The 27,017-nt window shown below is 37.7% G+C and overlaps 2 protein-coding genes across 2 annotated transcripts in view; both read left to right on the top strand.

Annotated features, from left to right (window-relative positions):
* The first annotated feature begins 1,746 nt into the window (after positions 1-1,746).
* LOC138188681 (putative fatty acyl-CoA reductase CG5065) overlaps positions 1,747-27,017 on the top strand; it is a 196,196-nt gene continuing 170,925 nt past the window's right edge. The window contains exon 1 of the mRNA XM_069130670.1: positions 1,747-1,833. The gene's annotated coding sequence lies outside the window, so the exon portion shown is untranslated. The remainder of the gene's footprint in view (positions 1,834-27,017) is intronic.
* Positions 21,562-24,030, top strand: LOC138188845 (putative fatty acyl-CoA reductase CG5065). The gene is made up of 7 exons (XM_069130988.1): positions 21,562-21,856; positions 21,947-22,263; positions 22,363-22,610; positions 22,847-23,030; positions 23,328-23,513; positions 23,607-23,861; positions 23,932-24,030. Exons 1-7 carry the CDS (start codon positions 21,611-21,613, stop codon positions 24,008-24,010), a joined length of 1,515 nt encoding a protein of 504 aa, XP_068987089.1. The 5' UTR covers positions 21,562-21,610; the 3' UTR covers positions 24,011-24,030.

The raw sequence follows: 27,017 nt of genomic DNA, 5'->3' as shown, positions 1-27,017 counted from the left end.
CAGATCACGAAAGTTAAGCAGCGCCGGGCATGTACTTAGTATAATACTTAGATGGGTGATCGCCTGGGAACTCCGCGTGGCGTTGCGCCTCAGCGGCTCAGCGCCTAGGGGCCGCCAAGCAGTCCGGTAGGGGAACCGGGCTGCCTGGCACGGCGGCTCCGGCGACGAGGCTCGGTGTGACATGGTCACACACCGCTCCATCAGCGGTGGTATTAGGCGGGGGGGGGGGGGCGTTATGTCGCTCGCACCGGTTCCCGGACTTCTCTCGATCGCAGCCGGGTCGGTCATCGTGGAGGTTTTAGTCGGCTGGAGTCCGACACTACCACGCCGCTTTCCCCAGAAGCGGCCTAGCGTCCGTGCTGATTTCCTCCACGTAAATAAATAAATGAAAAAAAAAAAGCCCATTGTTTGTGATGGGTCCACACTAGGGTCGCGTAGACCCTTGACGGTCGTCATGCCCGAGGATCGTATCTGGTTCATGTAAGGCGTCGCGGTAATTACCAGGCGGCCACTCCAAATCCCGAACATATGCATTAATACCGTAATTTTTCAAATAGTCATTACGGAGTGATTTCTTCTTGTTCGCGAATTTTCGTTTTGATTTCATTACGTCTTGCAACTATCGTGGCGTTGAATTTATCAAATTGATGAGTACGCTACTAAAAATATTTTTCCATTTTTTTAAGGAAACCTTCTTGAAATGATTTTATGATGATGGTGAATGGATATTTTTCGTTTCATTTAGTCATATATTTTCAATAATGCACATATTGCGGAGCTCTTTCTAAGTGTTTGTAAACATGATACAAGTGTAGGTAGAGCTGTTGCCAGGTGAAAAGGGAATTCGCGTTTCGTCCTGGGACTACCGGTGGACTCGTCAGTAAGGCTATGCCCGGTAGTCCCTACCTTAGACGTAGAGGGAGTCTCGCTAGGTGCGGTATTTGTATCGTGACACCGTATATCCGACCGCTAGCGAGATAGACAGACTCGTCGTCGTAGTAGTCCTCTGGCGATTGGTACCCGCGGGTCGCCCGGGAGGTGTTACACCGCGTTGATGCCTCTTCACCTGTCGGCGTCCTGTTGGTACCGATCCGCCACACAAGATTAACGCTCGTGTATTAGCATTGTATTGCATAGTATTGTATATCGTGTATTATTGTGTTTTGGATAGTTATCTTGTATCAGGATGAAATTGTCTTTCTAATCCATATTTTTACGTATTGATGCAAATTATTTTTAAAAATACTTATATGCATTTTATCCTATGAAGCGCTAACTGTACGAATATATATTAAACATATATTTTTATCATTAGCTAGATACTTATTAATATTTTTACAACAGGAATATGTATCGAATTGTTTTTTAAATTACATTGGAGACTTGTAAGAATATATAAATATTATTCATTTGCAAAAAGTTTCTTACTAAACGATATTGTAAAATAATTTTAATTTTTCTTCAAGCATTGCATGAATACGTTTCACACTGATTCCCCGCAGAATAGGTCGTTCGCAATATGAAATGGAATTTTGCAATTCAAACATTTTCGACGTCATCTTAACTAATAAAATACAATAAGAATGCTATTAAAATTCAAATATTTAAATCCATTTGTTCTTTGGTTCTGGAGATAATGTTAAATGTTAATCGAATCATACATGCATGATATTATACAGTTTCGGTAGTAGGGTAATGTTATTAAAAGTACGAGTATCTAAAGGAGTATTCTCGTATCATCGTGATCTGTGACAGACTTGTCGGGATCTATTATCGTGAAGTCGCACTTTTGTTCGATGTTTGGTAAACAATACGCAGTGGAAATAGCATCAGGTAACAGGCAATTCCTTGTTATTTTGTATTCAATTGTGTCTTTCATTAATGTCTTTCATTATTATCAATATCATATGTATCAAAAATATCATCGGGTCATTAATTACTACTTACTAACGTTACATTAATTACTACTTACTAGTTTAAATGAAGCTTTTGAATAGTCAAATATTTTGTATTTTACATTTTACGCAGTAAAATGGCTCATTACTGTGGTTATTTAATAATTTACAACCAGTCAGTGGAGGTGATCGGAACATTCTGCTTCGTATGTTAGTTACATGAAACTCCGGCTATATTTTGGCAAAAGTTGAGTTTAGGAACGGTTTTTCATAAACTATTGTTAGAATTTGCTTCGACTTTTCGAGTTCATAAAAGGTGAAATTACGCTCCGCGGTGACTACATTAGCTATGCGAGATATTTTAGTCATATTATATTTTAATTGGTAAAGATCCCTTGTTCGTAGTAAAATAAATTGAAACAAACGCAAATGAACTGAAATATACATATGTAATATTGTTACGACCGTTCGCGGAGAGACGCGGTCGCGAGGAAAACGAGTCAGCGAGAGACGTAAATTCTGGCTACGATTCTGCTAATTGACGCCGCGAAATAGTCGTTCCTCTGTTTCGATTAAGATAACAGAGCTGGTTCAATGAATTTAACACTGTATTAACAGGTTAATATAGTTTGTATATTTAACAATAATGAATGTAATAATAAAAACGTCACAAATTATTTAGCGATGAATACAGTTAATATGTTACAGAAATTCGACCCGACTTTACGATATCTCTCAATGAATTCGTTAGACTAAGCGACTTTAATTTTAATCGTCAGACCTCTCGATGTATGACGTTTGACTCTTCAGAAGGGACTAATTGCCCTTCGATCCTTTTCGTTGTCTTCTCTGGGAGACGAAGCCCACTAAGCTCGGATCACGCCACCGTTCGCGCCTGTGATTACGTGTGCCACCTTTTTTATGTGTATTAAATAACGGTCCGAAATCCACGTTTTTAGAACTCGCTGCTTGGTGATAATTATGCGTTTGTCACGTAAAATAAAAAAAAAAGGAAATCTCAGGTGAGAAGAAAAATAAAATATAAAAAGATAAAAAGAGTATTTATTTTTAAACAGTTGGTTTACACTAATTCTGATTTGGTTCTGAACTCCAGCTGTAACTTTCCAAGACTCAAGCTCTTACAATTTGACTTTCGATTGGATCTGTTTCTTTTTTTCTTCGTTACCCCTCAATATCCCCCTATCCGCGCGTTTGCTAGATGTCCGCGACCGTTGCCACGTACGCCTTCTTCTAGAACATTCGGCGGAAGGACCGTTGGGATATCGATGGCTCATTAGGCGCTTCGGCGATATACATTGTCGCCGAGTGCCGCCACATCTTTATCTCCATCATCAGTCCATTGGGTTTGAAGTCGATACATTCTATATACTCCGTCGGGTAGATAAGACAATCTGTCTGCGACACTGTAGGACCGCGAGCGACGGTTAGATATACAGCCTGTGGTAAGCCTCGTGGCGTAACAAATATTGATTCTATGTAAAAGAAACTATGAAATAGCGTTGGGGAGATTATGTGTTACGACCACTCGCGGAGAGACACGATCGCGAGGAAGCGCGTCAACGGGAGTCGTAATTCCCGTTAGGATTAGACAATCGACGCCACGAAATGATCAATCCCGTTATTTCTGTTAGGATAATAGGATAATAGGAGTGGTAATTTTTCTGGCGTGGCGCAGTGACATGGCTAATTATTTATAATAGTTAATACTTATTATAGATAAGTATAATTTATAGGTAATTGTTATAAGTAGGTAAATATTACTTAATAGATAAATAAATATTATTTAGTATAAATATCTAATTAAATCTAGTATTTAGGTCTAGCGAGTAGTGTCCCTTCAGCCTGCGGATCTGGTCCGTCGTATCAAGTAGTTCCGTGATTAGGGGGTTTCGGTGTTTGTTGACTCTTTTGCTATATCTGTCGCTATATTTTGCTATTTCCTCTTTGACTGTGGGTATTTTGAGGTCGCGATGTATTGTTTCGTTGGTAACATACCAAGGTGCATCTATTATGGATCTTAGCGTTTCCGATTGGAAGCGTTGAAGTATTTCAATGTTGGAGTTACATGCTGTTCCCCATAGTTGCATTCCGTAGGTCCAGACAGGTTTTATTACGGTCTTGTAGAGGGTAATTTTATTCTGTATGTTTAGTTTGGAGTGTCCGCCCGTGAGCCAATAGAACTTTTTAGTTTGTTCTTCAGTTGCTTCGTTTCGTCTGTGATGTGGTTTCGCCATGTTAGTCTCCTGTCCAGGGTCATGCCCAGGTATCTGACTGTGTCCTTCCTAGGAATTGTTGTATTGTTGATGGTGACCTGGGGGCAGGTTTGTTTTCGGAGCGTGAAAGTTACATGTGAGGATTTTTTTTCATTAATTTTGAAGCCCCATTTATGAAACCACTTTTCCATAGAGTTGAGACATTGCTGTAGAGTGGATGAAGCAATTACCGGGTACGCGTGAGAAGTTAATAGCGCTGTGTCGTCAGCAAATTTTGCTATTGTTATCTCAGTTGATATAGGTAAATCGGCCGTGTAGATGAAGAACAGCAGGGGTCCAAGGACACTACCTTGGGGTATGCCAGATCCTATTGGGAATGTTGAGGAAGTGGCGTCTAAGCATTTGACCATGAATTGTCTATTGGTTAGGTAGGACTTTAGGATGGAGTAGTAGGTGTGTGGTAGGATTTTTTTGAGTTTGTATAGCAGCCCTTCATGCCATACTTTGTCGAATACCAGTTGAATGTCTAGGAATACCGCTGAGCAATATTTTTTCTTTTCAAGGGTTTGGCTTATCATATGGGTTATTCGATGGATCTCTACTGTTGAATGTTGTTTCCGAAAGCCGAATTGATGATCTGGGAGTGTTTTCAGAGATCCTCTAGGGGTGGAAGGAGTCGATTCGCTAGCATCTTCTCGAATAGTTTAGACAAGGTCGGTAAAAGACTGATTGGGCGATAGGAGCTAGTTTCATATATCGGTTTTCCGGGTTTAGGGATGAGGGTAAACATTGAGATATTTCAGGCCTTAGGAAAGTATTCTAGGCGAAGAATAGCGTTAAAAATCGAGGTGATGTGTGCAATCCCTTTAATGGGAAGTTCCTTGATTGCTTTATTGCCTATTAGGTCGCGCCCTGCTGCTTTCTTGGGATTTAGGCGACTGATTGATTCTATAATCTCTGCAGAAGTGAAGGTTTCGATAGGAGGAGACATTTGGAAGAGAGAGTGCAGGTATTCAGTAGTGTCCGCGGCAGCTTTGGAAGAATGGGGATTAAATACTTCAGACAAGTATTTGGCAAACAGGTTAGCTTTTTCTATAGGGCTACGCGCCCATCCACCTCGCGGACGGCGGATTGGAGGGATTATTTGCGGGGGGCGCGTGAGTTTCCTGGAGGCCTTCCATAGTGAGTAGTTGGAGTCTGCTGTGGGGGACAGATTGGCGAGATACTTCTGAAAACAGTCGATTTTATAATTTTTTATGATTTTGGTTAACTTTCTAGTTGCGTTGTTTAGTTTGCGTTTGTCATCCGGTGTTCTATGGGTCTGCCATACTCTTCTTAGTCTACGTTTTTCTGCGATTTTTATTATTATGTAATGGGGATATTCGTGTTTACTGGCGAAAGTCTTAGTAGGTGTGGAGGCGCGGATAACGTTTATTATGCTCATGTTTAAGTAATTCGTGGCTGCTTCGATATCTTCATTAGTTTTTAGTGCAGTTAAGGCTGAAGTTGAGTGGTTAAAGACTTCTCTGAAGAGCTGCCAGTTGGTGAGTTGGTTATGAATAAAGCCATTAGGTGTATTCTCGATAATTGTTGTACTGACTGTTACTATCACGGGGGAATGATCAGAAGAGAGATCAGCCGATGAGTTGATTTGGACGTATCTTGGCGAGATATTTTTAGTTACGAAGAAGTCAAGTAGGTCGGGTATTTTGTTAGTGTCAGTGAACCAGTATGTGGGTTCGTATGTGGTGAGGTAACTGAGATTGTTGGTTATTATACTGTTTAAGAGATTTTTGCCTCTTACTGTGACCAGTCTGGTGCCCCATTGGGTATGTTTGGAGTTATAGTCTCCTCCAGCTATGAATCTATTGCCCAGGGTGCCAAAGAAGTTATCAAAGTCTTCTTTGGCGATGGAGTGTCTGGGAGGGCAGTATCCTGCTGAAGTGGTGATTGTTCCCTGGCAGTCTTCTATTGCTACGTTTGTTGCTTGGAGTTTGTTGCTTCCTGAAATGATGGAAGTTCGTAGTGCTTAATGCTGGATTTGATTATGATTCCGGTGCCGTCGTGGGCCTTTCCACTGGGATGTTGGGTATGGTAGAAATTATAGCCATATATTTTTAGGTAATTTTTGTCGGTGAAGTGGGTTTCAGATACGAGCATTATGTCGATTTGCTGCTGTTTAAGGAAGAGTTCTAGCTCAAATTTGTGTTGAGCTAGACCGTTGGCATTCCAGAGAGCTATGCGTCTTATTTTTATTTTGCGTCGAGGCGTATTGGTTTATTCATGCTGAGTGTTAATAGTGATAGCAAATTATTTATTTGCTCCGATTGTTTTTCTATTAGCTTTTCAAGTCTAGTGACGTTATTTGTGTTTTGTGAATTAGGGACACTATTTTGAGAATGGTCCCCATGGCTATTCGGGTTATTTTGGATTCCTTGTACTGCTTGGGCATAGGAGGTTGATGTAGTGGTGAATTTAGGAGGACTGAGTATTTGATTGGTTAAGGAGATTGAAGTAGTAGTGAATTTAGGGGGACTGGGTATTTGGTTGGTTATCTCTTTTGCTCCTACCACACATAAATCCTACCACACACCTACTACTCCATCCTAAAGTCCTACCTAACCAATAGACAATTCATGGTCAAATGCTTAGACGCCACTTCCACAACATTCCTAATAGAATCCTGGCATACGCCAAGGTGGTGTCCTCGGACCCCTGCTGTTCTCCATCTACACTGCCGATTAACCTATATCAACAGAGATAACAATAATAACATTTGCTGACGACACAGCGCTATTAGTTTCCCACGCGGACCCGGTAATTGCTTCATCCACTCTACAGCGATGTCTCAACTCTATGGAAAAGTGGTTTCATAAATGGGGCTTCAAAATTAATGAAAAAAAATCCTCACATGTAACTTTCACGCTCCGAAAACAAACCTGCCCCCAGGTCACCATCAACAATACAACAATTCCTAGGAAGGACACAGTCAGATACCTGGGCATGACCCTGGACAGGAGACTAACATGGAGAAACCACATCACAGACAAAACGAAGCAACTGAAGGACAAACTAAAAAAATTCTATTGGCTCACGGGCCGACGCTCTAAACTAAACATACAGAATAAAATTACCCTCTACAAGACCGTAATAAAACCTGTCTGGACCTACGGAATGCAACTATGGGGAACAGCATGTAACTCCAACATTGAAATACTTCAACGCTTCCAATCGGAAACGCTAAGATCCATAATAGATGCACCTTGGTATGTTACCAACGAAACAATACATCGCGACCTCAAAATACCCACAGTCAAAGAGGAAATAGCAAAATATAGCGACAGATATAGCAGAAGAGTCAACAAACACCGAAACCCTCTAATCACTGGACTACTTGATACGTCGGACCAGATCCGCATGCTGAAGAGACATTACCCGCTAGACCTAATTGCTAGATTCAATTAGTTATTTAAATTAAGTAATATTTACTTATTTATAATACTTACTTAAAAATTATTCTTATCTATTAAGTATTAACTTATTCTAAATGTAGCGGCACGCGAGCAGGACAATTCAAATCCTGTTGTTGTTTTGCTTCGGAGTAGCAACACCGTTAGGTCACAAGTATTTGTAAGGAGTAATGAATTCCGAACAAAACAGTGTCGCCGCTACATACAACCGTCAAATTTTCCGGCTGTCCCCCGACCAACATAAATAAACAGACGCAGTCACGACAGATAGAGTTCATTGTATAGAGTTAAAGAATACGGTCGCATAAATAAGCATCGCGGTGATCTACGAATTTTCTCTGAGTGTTTTTCCGGGTATTTATATCGTGACATAAAATTGTACCTGCGGACTGCAAAATTTTCTATAATAAATTACTTATTGGAAATATATGATAACGGATTGCGACCCCAATAATTTGATTTCATTATTTCACTACACCAGAATTAGACCAATCCTCCACATAAATAATTAGCCACGCACCACGCCAGAAAAAATTACTGAAAATTCTCAATGCGAGAATTGATTGTAAATTTCAATAAACAAAAAGAAAAAAAAAAAAGAGAAAAGTATCCCTGTGCACCCCGCTGCTGAGGTTGACCTACTTCCCTCTGTGTAAGGAGGTTATCGCGCGTACAGGAATATTTCGACCAATCTTTAATTGCCAACAACTTAAGCATAAAGTCGGAAACGTAATATTTTTATTTTTGATTTTCATTTTATTCGTACTTCAAGAATTACCAATTAAATTTTTCACATCTGTAGTCGATCACCTTGTATATATAATGAACTGTAGTCAAATTAGCAAAAATATGAATACATAAAAATCAAATTCTTATTAGTTTGAATAAACACTCTCGAGTGATAGCATTGACGGCTACTATTATTGTCGAATCATCTAATAAGGTTCTTTTAGCGTTGATCGTTGACGATGGTAATGTTGGCTGGCGTAATACAATAGATAGATATTGTGGCGACACTACACAAAGCTTCGCACCACAAAGCGTAATATCATGAAAGCCGACGTGTCTAATGTGCCATCGATATCTCTGCGGTTCTTTCGCCGAATATTCGGAAGAATGTCAGACGTCTATGGAACGAGTGCGTAGTGGGCATATCGAAGGGCAACAAAAGAAAAGAATCTGTCCAAAGATTCATTCGGTTTTGAACAGGGAAGTGCGAAGGGTTATGTGTATCAGCGAAGCATACATAGTCGAGAAGTGAGGATTGTAAATTGTTGATTGTTAAATAAATTATATTGTTGAACATCGAGAGTATTTCTTGGGCACTTACACTCCTCGTCAAAGAGATAGCCCAGGTGAGTTATCTTTAATTTCTCAATGACGCGTGTAAAGTTTTTCGTTTGTAACGTGTAATATGAAAACATTATGCTTTGTTGGTTTGTTGAAAATGATTAAAAATATTGTAAGGTTTAGTGTGTATAAAAAAAATTGTTTTATTCTAAGAACGAAATGATAGCACATGTACAATAAGAAAATAATGATCAACATAAATTATAACTAACAATAATTATTTATCAAACATATAACTTATTTAATAATGGGCACATCCCCCTTTATTTTCTATTACTTGTATTGTACGATTTCCTATCGATTTATATAGTTTTTGGATGTAATTTTGATTTAACGTATCCCTTTCGCGTACAATTGCATTCTATAATTGCTTCGCGTATACGCCGTGAGCAAATTCTGCCCAGCAATTTTCAATAACATTAACTTCCGGGTAAAGGACCGGGTAAAGCCACGGTAAAATAAACATATTATTTTCATTAAAATATGATTGGACCAATATAGATGTGTGAACAGATGCATTATCTTGTTGAAAGATGTAATCAGGCCCAGAGATGGGTTCTGTACAATTATTTATTTGTTCTTTGATTAAATTTATGTATCGGACACTATTCATTCTCCCATTGATGAGCTTGATACTTGTCTTGCCGAAATAACCGATGCCGGCCCAAACCATCACACTGCCTCCTCCCATTTGTCATCGAATTGCTGACATTGTCTCTTTTCTTATGTCGTGAAAAAAATATTTTAACCCATCAGGACCATCCAAAGTGAATCTTTTTCATCTGAAAATAGTACCTTTCTTTTTCTAATTTCTATTTCAAATGCATTCTGCCTTTTGCAAACCATAAACGTTCTACTTTGTGTTTCGTTGTTAAAGAAGGTTTCTTTTTCAATTTTAGTCTCTTGATATTTTTTCAGGATAGTAGAACTCACAGTTCTGCCCGAGCAGCCGAGCTGAGAGGACGTGAAGCAGCGGTGGTACAGTGCGTCATAAAAGTGCGGCAAGTGACTGAAATAAATATACGAACGGCTACGCCCATAGCTAAATGTTGGAAACCTGTGTTTTCCATTAAGAAGACTATAAAGAAAAACAAAATGAAAGTTACACCAATAAAGATAATTAATAAAGACGAACAATATTATATAAACAAAACAACAGACACAACAAAACAAGTCAACAAATAAATCAAGATCAGAACTGCTCAGATACAACTGAAGTGGAAATGGAAACGAACAAAGAAACAACACAACAGGATGGAAGCTGGAAGGTGGCGACCTATAATAAGAAAAGAAAAATTATAGGTAATATAGAATCAGAAAAGCAGCGATGGCTGCAAGAATTACCATTAAGAAACTCCTTCAGCTCGCTAACGGAAGAAATAGACGATGACCCAACAAGCAAAATCACAACTCAACCAACACACATTACAAAACCACTACCAATATTTGTTGAGGCGCAAATAATAGACCCGCTTATTGATAGATTAAACAACATAGCTGGGAAGGAAAATTACATAATGAAACGAGTAAAACTAGAACAGGTAAAAATCCAAACAAACTCCCCAGAAAGCTATAGAAAAGTAATAAACGAACTTAAGGAGAAAAATGCTATATACCACACGTACCAGCTCAAAACAGAAAGGAGCTACAAAGTAATGATAAGAGAACTACATCCAAAAACCAACATAGAAAAATTAAGTAAGGAACTAAAAAAAAAAAAAAAATAGGACACAAAACAAGAACAATCAATAATATGACCAGGTATGACACCAAACAACCACTATCATTATTCCTAATTGAACTAGAATAGGGAACCAACAATAAAGCAATATATGAAGTTAAAAAAATCTTAAACACAATAGTAACAGTGGAACCACCACGCTACAAAATAGAAATACCTCAATGCATGCGGCGCCAACAATACGGACACACAAAAAACTATTGCAATAGAAGCCCAGCATGTGTTAAATGTGCAAAAAACCATTTAACAAAACACTGCCCATACACAGGAAAAATCGAGGAAGTTAGATGTTACAATTGTAACGGAAGGCACACCCAGCCAGCTATAAAGGGTGTGAAATCAGGAAACAACTACAACGTAAACTGTTTCCACCACTTCGCAATAAATCAGTTGATAACTACCAACAACAACAAAATACAACGGAAAACGAAGCAACATTGAAAGCTCAAAATGAAATAAAATCTATAATCAGAAACACAGATATTCAAGTAAACCGAAGTTACGTGCAAGTAACACAAAATATCAGATAAGAAACGCTCATTAACAATCAGAGTCAAAGCAACAACACCGAAGACGCTACAGAAATCAAAGAAAAACAATCAATTAAAAATACTGATATACTTACAAAAATGATAATCGAACAAAACGCAACCCTCAGACAGCAAACGGAACAAATAACACTTATGCTACAACTACTCACAAACATGCTGAGCAAAAAATAAGAAACAAAAATGGACACGCTTAAAATAACAGCCTGGAACTCTAACGGCCTACAACAAAGGGCCCTAGAAACCAAAACATACCTGTACAGTAACAACATAGATATACTACTCGTATCAGAAACGCACTTCACTACAAAAAGCTATTTAAAAATTCCGCACTACACCATTTATGACACCAAGCATCCCTCAGGAAAAGCACACGGAGGGACCGCAGTAATAATAAAAAGCGACATTAAACATCACCTACACAGCCAAGTCAGTAAGGAACATATACAAGCAACCTCCGTTACAGCAAAAGTGGGAAGAGTACTGTAATATCGTAAAATAGCTTCGATTGGAAATCGGCTGAAACTAGAAAAACACCGTGTACGTCGTCCTTTGTGGTTTGTTTATATCTAAGAGCGCCTATGTGACTAAAGTGACCTAGTTCTTACAGAGGTATGAGAAAAACGATAAACAGCGTTAGAACAAAAGACGGTTAGAGTTTTCAAGGAGAGGTGACGGAGAGGTCAGGGTATGCGAGTCGAAAAGCGAGTGTGTTGCGAAGGGCAGAGTTGATCGAGACGTCGAAGCATAGAGTCGTTAGAATTGAGCTGTTAGTGTTGTAGAGTTGTTAGAGTTGCTAGTGAGAGAGAGAGAGAGAGAGTTACCAAATAGTTGTCAAGTTATTTGATGTAAATACGAGCGTTGTATTTAGTTTTCCTGTTAATCAAACATCGTTTTCTGTCTAACTAATATCTGTAATTTCAATCCATTATTAATAAACTATAATTAATCGGACAAAACTATACCTTTAATATATTCCGATATTACAGTACTTTCAACAATTAGGTGACAGTTTATCGCAACTGGAGACTACAATTCAAAGCACACAATATGGGGATCAAGAATCACTACACCTCGAGGTAGAACCCTGGTAAAATACATTAGAAACAATAACCTCAATATATTATCCACAGGAAGACCGACATACTGGCCGACAGACCTGAGCAAAACATGTGATCTACTTGACTTTGCAGTTACAAAGGGACTAAACGCAAATAAACTAAATATAGCACCCAGTCTCGAGCTTAGCTCCGACCATACACCCATAATAATTACATATAGAAAAAAAAAACAAAACTTCAAAACAATTCAGAGACACTATGCAATAAAACAACCAATTGCAAAAAATCAACTGCAACATCTCATTGAAAACACCTGAACACATCGAACAAGCAGTAACAACACTTACAGAAACTATTCAGTAAACAAACTTGCAAAAGAAATAAAAAGCAAAATAAAAGAACACAACAACAACGAGTTCACAAAATTCATAGAGTTACTATCCGCACACGAGAACACCAACTACTTCCTATGGAAAACAATAAAAAAAATAAAGAAGCCAATAAAACAAGTCCCAGCAATCAGAAAAGCAGATAACACATGGGCAAGAAGCAATGAAGAACAAGCGAAAGAATTTGCCAACCACCTAAGCAACACATCCGCACCCCATAATATCAATAACAGCAACCTCAATTGTCATACCGACGAGGATGCAGTAAGCACTAGTACCTCAACCGACAAACACTACATCATACCTAAAACAACAGCACAAGAAATTAGAAACATAATCGAAAAAACAAAAAACAATAAAGCACCAGGAATCGACCTAATCAATGGTAAAATCTTAAAAAAACCTTCCTCCAAAAGCGGTACGACTGATCACAATAATTTACAATGCAATATTAAGAATCTAATACTATCCTAAACTATGGAAACTAGCACAGATCAAAATGCTACCTAAGCCAGGCAAAGACCCATACCAAACAGCACCATACAGACCAATTTCACTACTTCCTGTACTATCCAAAATACTAGAAAAAATAATTTACGCCCGATTAAAACAAATAATAGATAAGGAAAAACTGATACCAGATCACCAATTTGGATTCAGAAACGAACACTCTACGATAGAGCAAATGCACAGACTCACTAACGAAGTAATAGCAGCATTAGAAAGCAAAGAATACTGTACAGCCCTTTTTATGGACATAGAGAAGGCATTCCATAAAATAAACCACGAAAGCCTTCTACCAACAATCAGGAAACAATTCCCGGAACAAATATACCATTGAGTAAAATCGTACTTAAGCAGCAGAACCTTAATAGTAAAAATTAAAGATTCATACTCTGAAGTTAAATATATCAAGGCAGGGGTTCCGCAAGGAAGCGTCCTAGGACCAATGCTATACACATTATACACGGCCAACATACCAACAAGTACCAATACCAAAATATTGACATTTGCGGATGACACAGCTGTACTAGTTAGGCACACGAACCCTGTAACAGCAGTCACATTACTACAAGAACGTATCACAAAAATAGAAAAGTGGCTTCAAGACAAACAAATTAAAGCAAACCCCGATAAATGCAACCACATTACATTCACACTGCGAAAACAGATACCACCAAACATTATACTAAACGGCACGCAAATGACACAAACAAGGCAAGTCAAATACCTAGGACTCCACCTACATACACGATTTACATGGAAACAACATATTAAATCAATAATATACAAAATACAGACAGCAAGGAGACAAATGCAATGGTTAACAAGTCGAAAATCCAAACTAAGCATAGAAAACAAATTAAAAATATACAAAACAATTATAAAACCAGTCTGGACGTACGGAATACCACTATGGGGAACAGCAGCAATGAGCCATATAAACAAAATAGAGATAATCCAAGCTAAAATCCTCAGAACAATAGTAAACGCACCATGGTACGTCAGAAACGAAGATATACGGAAAGACCTTGGAATACCAACGGTCAAGGAGGAGATTAGCAGATTCGCAAGAAGGTACAGAGAAAGAATAGCAACGCACCCGAACCGGCTGGCAGCGGAAACGATCAACACATCAAACATAGAAAGAAGACTAAAAAGGAAACACCCAACAGATCTCACAAAGGACACAACCTAACAAACACGAAGATGATACCTCGCTGGGGGTAACCACCCACATGCTATATTATTACAACACCAAGATATAACATTTTACCAAATGTCCTACTGGACAAATTGTAAAATTTAAATAAATAAATAGAGAGAAAAAAACTTGAAACACTGGCACTAACACTACATTTCTCCATTATTTGCTTCGTTGTTAACTGCGAGTTGGAAGCAAAAATTGCTCGCTTATCACGATCGGATAACGATGACCGCCGACCAGTACTTTTCTTTTTGCCATAATCTTCAACATTTTTTAAGAAATTGTTCATTACTTTACGACTTCTTCTTATTACTTTCGATATTATTGCTACTGATAACTGTTGCTGTTTTAGTTCTAGAATTTTCTTTTTTTCAGACTCGTTTAATTTTTTTTCCGCGTCCCATACTTACAAATGTATATTATTGTACTGTAATCTTTACTCGTTGATAGATCATGAAGTACTGAGCAATTGCTAAACATATTAACAGAGTGTGCTGTCATTTCGACCTTAGTTTGGAATAGTTTTCCTTGGTTGTATAAAAATATCTACGACATTGTGACTTATTTCCAGCAAGCTGCGTATCCTGAGCTCATAATATTTTGATATTATACGTTACAGATGAAACAATTTACACGCGTCATTGAGAAATTACAGGTAACTCACCTGGGCTATCTCTTTAACGAGGAGTGTACATCTAACACCATCTCAATATGAATAGACATAACTGACGTAACCTCTTCAAGCAATTTCTTATTAATTGTTGTATATTTTCCCTAAAAAAATTTATAAAAACTTAAATGTTATAATTTTTGTCTATTTTCAATTGTTTTCGTGAATGCCTTTTAGGGCTTGAACTTTAGGGGGTGGTTTTTCTTTATAAACTTGAGTCAGCGTAGATAAAAGACAGTATATGCTTAATATTTTGTGCAGTTCTTCAAACCTGCAAAGTTTTAACAAATGCGGAATCTGACTGTTACATCCGGTAACTCAACGGTACACAACCTTACTGCGTACTCTCAATAGTCTTAAGGGCCCACCATAAATTTTGGCATTTTCATACTTAAGGTCCTTCAGACTAAACAAATAGCTTTTATTTCAAGTATTCCTTAAATATATTGTCTATTACGGGAAGATACGGGAAACTTGATTTGTCTCACGCTCGGTGTCTCCCGCTAGAAACTTTCTCTCGTGGACGACTAAAACCCTTCCTTGCCCACCAACTTTCTTCTTATCCAATCAGAAGCAATGAGTATTGTCCTCACTTTCCTAACCAAAATTGCCACCAATAAATCCTATCTCGGTTTCCTTTCGATCACTAAAGCGTGTAGACGTGTGTCTAGTGCTCAGTGAAGTTCACAATACAATAAGTGACGACTCTCCGACGAAAGTGTGTTGAAACAGAAATAAACCAAGTGTTTTCTAAACTTGCTTGTGGAAAATCCAACACATCTAATCTCTAATCCAAATCCTAATCGACTAGTTATTTCAATTTGAATTAACTAGCTTGAAGATGGCCCAAGTAACCAGATCAGGCTCCCATGAACAAAACTACAACTGCAACGTTCTATCTCCTCCGTGGCAAAAGGATAATATATCCCATCTTTCAAACCACACTGACAACATCAAAAAACGTAAGCTTGATTCAGTCAAAAAAAATGAAACACTAGTCAGAACGAACCGTCAACAAGCAACGTTACTACTTACAACAGATTCACAATATTAGAAACTACAGACGATTCTATGGACGTAGTTGAAACAACAACAAATCAACACACACAAAAAACTCTCCTCCCACAACCAATCTTCATTGATGATGTTATCCGCATTCAAGCAATGATAAAGTCTACCGAGAAAGATATTAACAAAGAGGATTACATACTAAAAATTAATAATAATCAGGTTAAAATCCTGCCGGCCAATGCAGACTCCTATAGAAAACTAACAAAATAACTAAAACTCTGAACGCAAACTTACGCACATATCGACTGAAACAAGAAAGACGTTTTCGTGCGGTAATACGCAACATCCAGCACTCAGCTAACTTAGATGGACTGAAGTTCGAACTCTTAAATCATGGCCATGAAGTAACCGACATTAGCAATATAAGGCATAGAATCACAAAAAAACCCGCTACCTTTATTCTTTATTGACTTAAAGAAAAAGCCAAATAACAAAGAAGCCTATAATATCAATCGATTAATGAATGCGGTAGTAATAATTGAACCACTTTTTATAAAAAAAAGAAAAACAGATAGTTCAATGTAAAGGTGCCAAAGGTACGGCCACACGCAGAAATATTGCAACTACAATCACCGCTGCGTTAAATGTACAGGCATTCACCCTACAGATCAGTGCACTAAACCTTCAGAAACTCCTGCGAAATTCATCCTTTGTCAAGGAGAGCATGCCTTTTTTTTGTACGTGGAGAAATCCTCATGGGCACTCCCCTGTTGCAATAATCGCGTAACAGCAGAGTAGTGTCGGATTCCTACCAATTAAAACTCCACGATGACCATCCTACGCGTGTGATAGGAGTGCTCCAGAAACCTCTTATGAATTAACTTCCGTTGCACGCTCTCCACTTGTTCGAGCCAGTCCTAATACCTCCTGACTATTGAATTAGCGTTAGGGGGAGTCATTGCCCCTAGCGCTGTCGCTCCTTCTAGTCGTGGTCCGTTGGGACAGCGATGGAGCGGCTCTAGGTCGTCTGACTACCATCCTTCTCCATCGTCTTATCGTCTGCGAACGATATAAAGGTTGCACAGCCTATAATACCTTGTATAAAAACAAGTACCCCAAACCCAGAGTTAAGGGCCTAACCAACCAAGCACTTAATCCACAAAAATTCACTACTCCTTCAATCTTTTATGCACAGGTAGTTCAAGGAAGTCAAAGTAAGCCGAAAATCTATTGTGATCAATCACAAACTAGTGTTTCCAGTTCACGGAACACGGATAACTTCAATAGGCTTGAAAAATTAATCGTGAAACAAACATAGCAAATTAATAACTTGCTATCATTGCTTACTTATTATTATATATATTATATATATTATGCTTTACTTATTATTGCTTATTATGTCTATCTCAGCATAAATACAAACTAGAACTCTTCCTAAAACAAAAAGAAATTGACATAATGCTTATATCTGAAACTCACTTCACCGATAAAAATTACCTGAAAATAAATGGTTATAACTTTTACCGTTATATATGTCGGGTTTACATTGAAATTAGGATTAGGCGCGTGAAACGAATCGTCGTTTGGTTTACGCATTGTCGATAAGCAATAGAGAAGACATTGACTAGTGCAGATACGATTATTATAGAATTGGACAAGCAACCGTGGCAATTAGACACTCGAGAAACTAATGATAATGATCCTAGGTTCAATAACGAATCCGCGGTCGACGGGTGATGGATGAACGTGCCCACAAAATCTAAGTCGGACTCTTTGTTGAAACGGGGAATATCCACCGAGCGTACAGACGCTAAGTAAGTCGCTAATACGATCTCGCGAGAGAATGACTTTTCGTCGCGATGATGCTGCAGAGGAAAACTATGATGGGGTGTGTCTAAGGACACGAGATCATCGGATTCGTCGAGGATAGTCTTCGTTCAGAAAGTAAGGGAAATTAACGTTGCTGCTAATTGGTCAATCTCCATATCGGTGGTTAGAAAAGATGCTAGCCGCCCTCGAGGGAAAGTTGCTAGTGGGAGACGCCGTTCGTTGAAAGAAATAGATCTCCCCTATCTTCCCGTAGTTGGGACAAAGACTGTTTATCTGTTTGAAGGACTTTAGGTAACTAGATCTTAGTGTTTATAACGGCCCTCGGGCTAGCTGACCACGTACTGTGGAGACACATCGACATCTGGCAATCATCTTACTCGAAGAATAGGGACTGCGCGTGGCGAGCCACGGGACAGAGACCGTTGGAATGTTTACTGTCACGTGTCGCCAGAGATATTTCTTTTAAGGAGAGCTATAGAATTACTTCATACCTTTGTTAGGCAAAGCGTTCATCCCGTGACCGCGGCTACGTTCGGCGACTGGCTATCGCCTCGAGCCCAAGCTCATTATCACAAATCTTGAACAAATACAATCGGATCGAAAGACGACAATTGTTTAATTACGCCTATGATAGAATCTAGATTACGGTGTTAAGGGATTTTCCTGGGGTTCCAAAGGGAAGGCTCTGATGTCCTTTCATCTCCGACATATATATATTATAACTTTTTATACGTTTTAGGGTTAAAACACGGTAGCGAAATATTGTTAGTTTAACCCCTACCCGTACTTTAGCGAATCAGATTCGCGATGAAGATTTTGGTCCAAACATGATTATAATCCGAGCTCGTGGACTGTTTTTTTTTTCCCGTTACGATCGTGACTGAATGTTAGTTCCTGTTTACGAGCATCAGTCTGGTCTGTTTAGCGCGCGTCGATGTCTACCGCTTGGGCCCGAGTTTCGTCGAACTAAGTGGCACGGAAAGGGGTTAAACTGACTGTTCGGGACCTTTTCTTATTAGTAAAGTTTCCTTCTAATTCTATTAGGTTATCCGGAAAGTTTCTTTCGTTTTATAAGGAAATAATAGACGCGCAATGTCTTTTTGTTTCATATTAGTTAATAATAGAAATAGAACGGAGTGTATTATACCTAATTCAATAAAATAATATAAAACAGAAATTATTGTTCATCTATTATCACCTTATGAAACGAAAGAAACTTTTCGGACAACCTAATATTCTTGCCTGAAACTCTCGTGACGTTGAATTTATCGAATTTATGATTATTCTACTTGAAATATTTTTCCATTCTCCTAAAAAATTCTTCTTTAAATGATTTCTTCATGAAATATGGTGACTTGATTTTCTTTGTTTCAAATGCTCCTATATATTTTCAATAATGTTTATATTGCAGAGCTGTTTATAAGCGTTTCCAAACACGATACAAGATTGTATATCGTGTATCATTGGGCTTTGAATAATTACCTTGCATCAGGATGAAATAGTCTTTAAATTCATTTTTTTTACGCTTTAATGCAGATTATTTTTTAAAATATTTATGTATGTTTTATCCTATGAAGCGCTAACTCTGCAAAAATATATTACATATATATTTTTACCATTAGTCAGATATTTATTAATATTTTCATAATAGGTAGCGAATACTTTTTTTAAAATTATTTTGAGGGTTTGCAGGAATATGTATATATCTTTCATTTGCTAAAACTTTCACAATAAACGATGTTATACCATAGTTTTGTTAAGGTTATATATTACATGAGAACTTTTTACATTGGCTCTGTGTTAACAATTTTTTAACTTTACCACAATAAATGATCCGTAATTATTAGAAGTGGAATTTATAATACAAATATTGCTCCCTTCATCTTGGGGAATAAAAATTCATATATCATGCAAATGTCATTAAAATGCAAGCGGTGGAAGCAGTTAGTGATAAAAAGTCAATTCCTGTCGACCTTTCACGATCAAAGACCGCTCAATGCTATTTCTTGTTTGGTTTTGGAGATAAAATCGTTAATCGAATTATTCATGCGTAACATACAGTTTCAGTAGTAGGGTAAAGTTTTTAAAAGTATGAGTATCTAGAGGAGCGACACATCGAATATCGTTACAGTACAGTGAAAAACGTGTCGGTATCTACTATCGTGAAGTCGCAATTTTTGTTCGACTTATAGTAAAGAATACGCAGTGGAAACAGTATCAGGTAACAGTCGATTTTTTGTTATTCTCTATTCAATTGTTTTCCATTGGCTGTCATTTATCATTACCAATGTCATATAGATCAAAAATATCATCGGGTTATTAATTACTACAATAGCTTAAATGAAGCTTTTTAATACTCAAATATTTTGTATTTTACATTTTACGCAGTAAAACTGGTTCATTATAGTGATTTTGCAATAATTTACAAGTCAGTAGAGGTAATCGGAACATTCGCTTTCGTAACATACTTGGACGAGACACCCGTTATTCTTTGGCAAAAATTGAATCACTCCGCGGTGATAACATTAACTATGCGAGATATTTTAGGCATTTTACATTTTAAATGGTAAGATCCCTTGTTTTTAGTAATAAACTGAAATTTATACAAATGAACTGAAGTATACATACGTAATATTGAATACATATAAAATAAACCATGAAATGGTAGTGGAGAGAGTATGTATTTACGTAATTATTTTATTAAATTTGAGCAAAATACTCTACATGGTGATAAAATTTCTCTTGTTATATTTATCACATTGTTTATAATATATTTGTTAATTATTTAGATGCTGCGTCAAAATATCTCTTCGAATAACAATATAAACATCGTTTCATAGACATTCAAGACTTAAAAGGACTTTATGTTCAATATTTATACAAAATTGTTGTTAGTTGATTATAACAATTTTCTTTACTTGTGTACTATATATATGGATGTGTGTGTACAATATTTAACGTATCACATCTTTATGACACAATAATTTGTGCAATAAAAGCCTTGGTATTGTAAAGATCAAACAGAAAACAAATTATAAAACTAAATGACGTAGATCTAATGCACTATAATATACATAAACAGGATAATAAAAAAATATTGCACATTCCTAAAGCTAAAGTAAGATGGAAATGGAGCACGAAAAAGTACGCTTTGTTTCTTACGCGAACGATAGATGAGTAACAACTTACCTCGTGCAAATCGTAAAGGAGAAGACTATGACGTTCAGAGACGTAAAGTATTCTGCGCGATGTTTTCTACGAAAAATTATCGATTATGGATTAAATCTGTTTACTGAATGAAATCTGTAACGGCATATCGGAAATATGAGTCCTTTTACCTCCATAAATAGTTAATAAATAAAAGCACATATAAACAATGTTTATCCAGATTTCATCGTCACTTCTACGCGTGCACGCTTAAAATCACATACGTATTCTCCAGGTACTACTATATGTGAGCGAACACTGTCTCGCACGAACCACGCAAATATTCCACACAAATTAGCGATCACTGCATACTACTATATTCACACAAATACAAATAAAACAAAAAATACAGAAGCCAAAGGAAACTACAAAAAGATGGTTTAAGCTTAAAATCTCAACTATAACAAATATTGTACATTATTTTAAACATTTGTCCACTTACTGTTTGAAAATTCAGTGGCAAATATTGGTACTGAAAGTGTGAAGACCCTGAAACATGGATACAATCAATATAGAAACGAATGAAAATGGGACCAATGAAGGATTGAATAAGACGACTTCGCTCGAGGAATTCTACTCTGGTAGTGGGATCCTTGTGACTGGAGCAACCGGATTCGTCGGAATAGGTCTACTGGAAAAACTGATGCGTGTGTGTCCGCGCGTCGCTGCCATTTTTATACTAATCCGCCCAACAACTAACGAAACGATAGAACAACGATTGAAGAAGCTCACAGATGATCCCGTTCGTAAATATAATACTTGATTCCTTCAATGTTTAAGCCTGTCAGGAGCCAAATCGATTGACTCTCATTTCTGGAATTTTCGTTTTCAGATTTACGATAACATTAAAGCGAAACATCCCTCAGTTTTGAGCAAAGTTTACCCCGTGAAAGGTGACGTGAGTCTGCCAGATTTAGATCTTTCGCGAGAAGATAGAAATCTGTTGTTAGAGAAAGTAAACATAGTGTTTCACGCCGCGGCCACTGTGAGATTCAACGAACCGTTACACGTGGCTGTTAATGTGAATACGAAAGGTACTGCTCGTGTCATTGAACTTTGGAACGAAATAAGGCATCCAATTAGCTTCGTGTACGTGAGCACAGCATATAGTAATGCGAATCTACCTGAGATTGGGGAAAAGATTTATACGTAAGAATAAGTTACGCGCTAACACTGTTCCATGCTTTACGAATATTTTAATTGCAATTGTAGCATGAAGAATATGTTCACTTATCATTAATTTTGCAGCACGAGTTTGAAACCTTCGGAGGTGATCGATATGTGTGACAAATTCGACAAAACGTCGATCAATGAAATAGAAAAAAAGATTTTAAAAACTTATCCAAACACATACACATTCAGTAAGAATTTAGCAGAGCAGATTGTAGCAAACAAGTGCAAAGATCTGCCAGTTGCGATAGTGCGGCCAAGCATAATTGGTGCCTCTTTGGAAGAACCATATCCTGGTTGGATACGAAATATTTCTGGAATTACAGGTATTTTAACAGATATTCTTCAATAGCAATTGTCAGCATACCTTACATTTCACAAAAGTGGGGTTACTCGATTTGTTTGTGAGAGGATCAATGAGAGGCTCTCCACTAGATTATCATTATTATAGTTCAAATTTGTTGTTGCTCACTATTACGAGAATTCATTCCTATCTATTTAGCATTACATTTCTGCTAATCGAAAGTCACAAATAATTTCTAAATAAATTCAATGTTACCAGGTACCTTTCTGCTAATCGGCAAAGGATGTGCAACAGCGATACGAGGTAGGAGAGATGCAAGATTGGATGTAGTGCCTGTCGATTTCGTAGTCGACACGATAATATGTACTGCATGGCATGTCACGCTACATCGTGATCATGAAGTTAAAGTTTACAACTGTACCAGCAACGCATACCCTTTTAAGTAATATTTTTTAATATATATGTCAACTATATTTGAATATATGTCAACTCATGTAATTCGATTGTTAGAGTGTTCCAAAAGTTTCAGTTTATTTAAGTAACGTGGACAATGGAAGCGCACACAAACGTAGAATACGAAAGTCCAATTTTGACCTCAATACGTTAATTTAGGAAGATAGTGATGTAATGTAATACTTATTTAATTGCATAATATTTCCTGAGATACTCTGATAGTAATAAACTTTACCTTAAGCGTAATTCGATTAATTCTACAAATGTAATTATTTCAATTCCCAAGATGGGGTCAGATGAAAGATACCATGGTGAAATGTAGCATAGAAACGCCACTGAACGATACGCTATGGTACCCGGGTTGTCCAATGATAGCTAATAGACATATTTACAACGTTCGGAGTGTAATTCCGCATGTTTTGCCTGCGTTCGTCATAGATAACTTTTCAAGACTCCGAGGTAGTAAACCAATGTAAGTATTCTACTAATTCTCGAATAACGAGAACAATCTTTCGGGGATAGCTTCTATCTTCATCTGTAATAATAACTAAAAATGATATTTCAGATTGATGAAACTTCTCAAAAATGGTAATAAGCTGTTCACATCGCTACAATATTTCATCTTGTACGAATGGACTTTCCAAAGAAATAACTGTTCCGACTTAGCGAGGAAAGTAAAAATGTTGAACGACAGCGATATGGTCAAACTAGATTTACGGGATATGAATTGGGAGCAGTATGTTGCAATTTACCTGATGGGAATTAAGAAATTTATTCTGAAAGAAGACGTTAACTCAATAGCCCGACAACGATTGTCAAGGTACGTATAAAAGTATCTTCGCATAAAAAATAGGAACTAATATAAATACATATATTTTTGGTTATTTCAGGTTGTACTGGATACATCAGATCACCAAAATATCCGGTATAATAATTTTGTTATGGATAATATTATGTGCTGTGTACTGATAATTTGCGCGTCACTTTTTCTCTTTGAAACAAAAACAATGTAGGTACAAACAAAATAAATTCGATTAGCCAAAAATTAGAGAGAAAGAACTCATAAATGAATGGGCCCTTGTTATCACCTAGATCGTCATTGATATTTGGGCCTCTAAGTTGCTGGTGTGCCATTGCACTCCTCACGCCCACCAGTGCCAAGTGCCAATTCCTCGTCCAATTCGGTAAGTCCTGGTAAACACTGGCTTACCAGTGGCTAACGAAACAATGACTATCCCAAATCTCTTCCCTATCCAGTTTCCTTTCGAGTAAAATTATTTATTGTCTATTATTGTCAAACATCAAAATGATATTGAGAATAATTAATATTCCGAGGAAACTTTAATCCTCCCCGAGCTATTACTCCTGCAAATACTGCATAGATCTTGTTGAGGGTGAAGTATTTCACCCGCACAGTACGATGTCTGATGATGAACTGTCCTAGTATGTTGCTGATTTTCCACCCCAGCAGTTGGGTCTCGTCCGTCCATCGTGCTTTCCCGGCTGGGGTCATCATTAGGTGTACAACTCGGGGAAGACATGTAATTCGGAATTTCCTAAAGAAGGGATAGGGCCCGTCGGAGCCATAAACGTACGGCCACTCAAAATGTCAAACACAACATTATTATTGAACAAATTTAAATAATATCGAAATAGAAACAAGGAACAATGAGACGTTCACTGACACCGTCAATGGAAGATAAGATGCTATGACCTTCTCACGCGTAAAGGTAAACGCGTGTTTAGCAGAGTACGACTTATCATCAGTATAAACTAATACTGCAAGAGGAGTACAGCAGCGAGGACTAGTCAAAAAAAGGGAAACGTCAATAATACTTCTACGAAAACCACATCAGTTGAAATCCTAAGAATTCTGGTAGGACATCAGCAGAATAAATCACGTAGCAAATCTCCGCGCTATCAGGGAGTAATTCCTCACGTGACAATTAGACCATGATAGTCTTAGTATAAATAAGGGTCGCCAGTTAGGGACAGGGCATTTCAGTAAAAATTTGTAGAGTTTGTATCTCAGTTCAAATTTCGTCAACGCGCAGTTCACTTAAAAGATTTCTAGAGAGTTCAGTCAGTTGAGTTCAGTTATTCAGTTCAGAGTTCAGTCCAGTTAGTTAATAGTTTGTCCAGTGTTCAATTCTTTATTTGTCAAGAATTCGGGTATTCGATTCAGTTATAGAATTCAGTAGGAGTCAGTCAGTTAGAAATTTGTTAAGAGTTCAGTTATTCAGTTAGTAAGAATCAGTTAAGTTGAGTAAAGAATGGGTCGAGAGTTAATATCTAGTTCAGAAGAACAGCAGTCTTTCCGAAATCGAGAATTGTTTTTAATCCAGTCTTTGAGTAGCGTCAAGAAATAAATCTGAGCATTTTATTAATCGTCAGCGATTCATACATTCAGTCTTTCAACTACACTAACTCAGTACGATAGTACAGGAGTGCGGTCAACAACACATATAAGCAAGGTGAGAAGCTAAACATTGTAACATTTTGTTCTTCGATTCCAGACTCGTACCACGTGTACGACTTCAATAACATTATTCATTGACTATTATTGTTAACAATCAACAAGATATTGAGGATATTTATTTAATCCAAGGAAACTTTAATCCTCCCCTGCTAGTATACCTGCACGTAGCTGGTAAGTCGAAACATGGAATTTTATTTATCAGTCGTATTGATAGGCTAGTTAACGCTAGTTAACGCTACCCATAACAGTTTGGAATCTCAAAATAGTGCTGCGCCTTAGAAGGGTGCGACAAGTTTTTGAAATCATTCCATTCAGTTGTTTGCCTTGTTTCATAAATAGCGAATGAGAGTCGAATTAATCGAAATGGTTAATAACTATTTCTGGTAGTAGTAACTACCATTTTGTTTTAAATACAACTTGAGAAATCCGAGATTGGACATCTGGAGTAACAGATAACGATTACGAACACTGATGATCAACACGACTGGCTTGCAAACGTCGATTGGAGCAATGGTTATCCCAAATCCTTTCCCTATCAAGTTTCCTCATTCACAATCCTATCCTTGATCTTTGACGTGCGACCAACGATGGAGAAAATTTCGCCTGCCGAGGTTGGCATAGAAGCCATCAAGATGAGCCGAACGTGAATCGGTGGCGTTATTCTAGAGGTCTCCGGCAACAAGAGGAGGGAGAATGCATCCGGTCTCTCTGTGCGGTTGGCCCAAATCCTGGAACGGGCTATGGTAAGAGCGTCTGAAGTCTTTAGGTCGGCGGAGCTTAGGACGATCGGAATTCAGGTTTTTATCACCAAGGAAGACAAGAAAAGAAGATAATCAGAAGACAACGACGGTAATTCATATAGACAAGAAGATAAACGTAGATGAGAAAAACAGGAGTGGTGACAGAAAGAACAGAAGAGCCAAGATATTGGGGAGAGCGTCCACAGCTAAACAAGCGGATGGACAGAGATCAAGGAGCTCATACTGTATCACTGATGCACTTAAGGGAAAAAGAAATGGAGAGAAAACAAGAAAAAATAAAAGTTGGAAGAAGAGCTTTCAGAGGATTTTCAAAAAGTAAGAAAAAGTGAGAGATTACCGCTACATGGGAAAGTAGGAGCTGCATACGCAGAAAATACACACAAGAAAAAAAGCAAGCAGAAATACAAAAAGATAGAGATGGTGAAATCACAGACAAAGTGACAGGCATTATGGTAACAGTTAAGAAAGACACGCAGGAAGTAGAGAGAGAGAGATATTAGAGTAGTAGAGAATTAAAAGAAATAACAGGAGAATGGAATAAAAAGCAATAAACGTGTAGCGGCAATCGGCAACAATGTATATCACCGAAGCGAAGTGCCTAATGAGTCATCAATATCCCAACGGTCCTTCCGCTGAATGTTCGAGAAGAAGACGTGTGTGGCAACGGTCTCGGACGCCTAACAAACGCGTGGATAGTGGGGATATTGAGGGGTGACAAAGAGAAAAGAATCGAATC

This window comes from Bombus flavifrons, chromosome 17, assembly GCF_040668555.2.
Source record: "Bombus flavifrons isolate JBK064 chromosome 17, iyBomFlav1_principal, whole genome shotgun sequence".
Taxonomy (NCBI): domain Eukaryota; kingdom Metazoa; phylum Arthropoda; class Insecta; order Hymenoptera; family Apidae; genus Bombus; species Bombus flavifrons.
The sequence above is the reverse complement of the archived record's forward strand: the minus strand, read 5'-3'. Positions and strand labels throughout refer to the sequence as shown.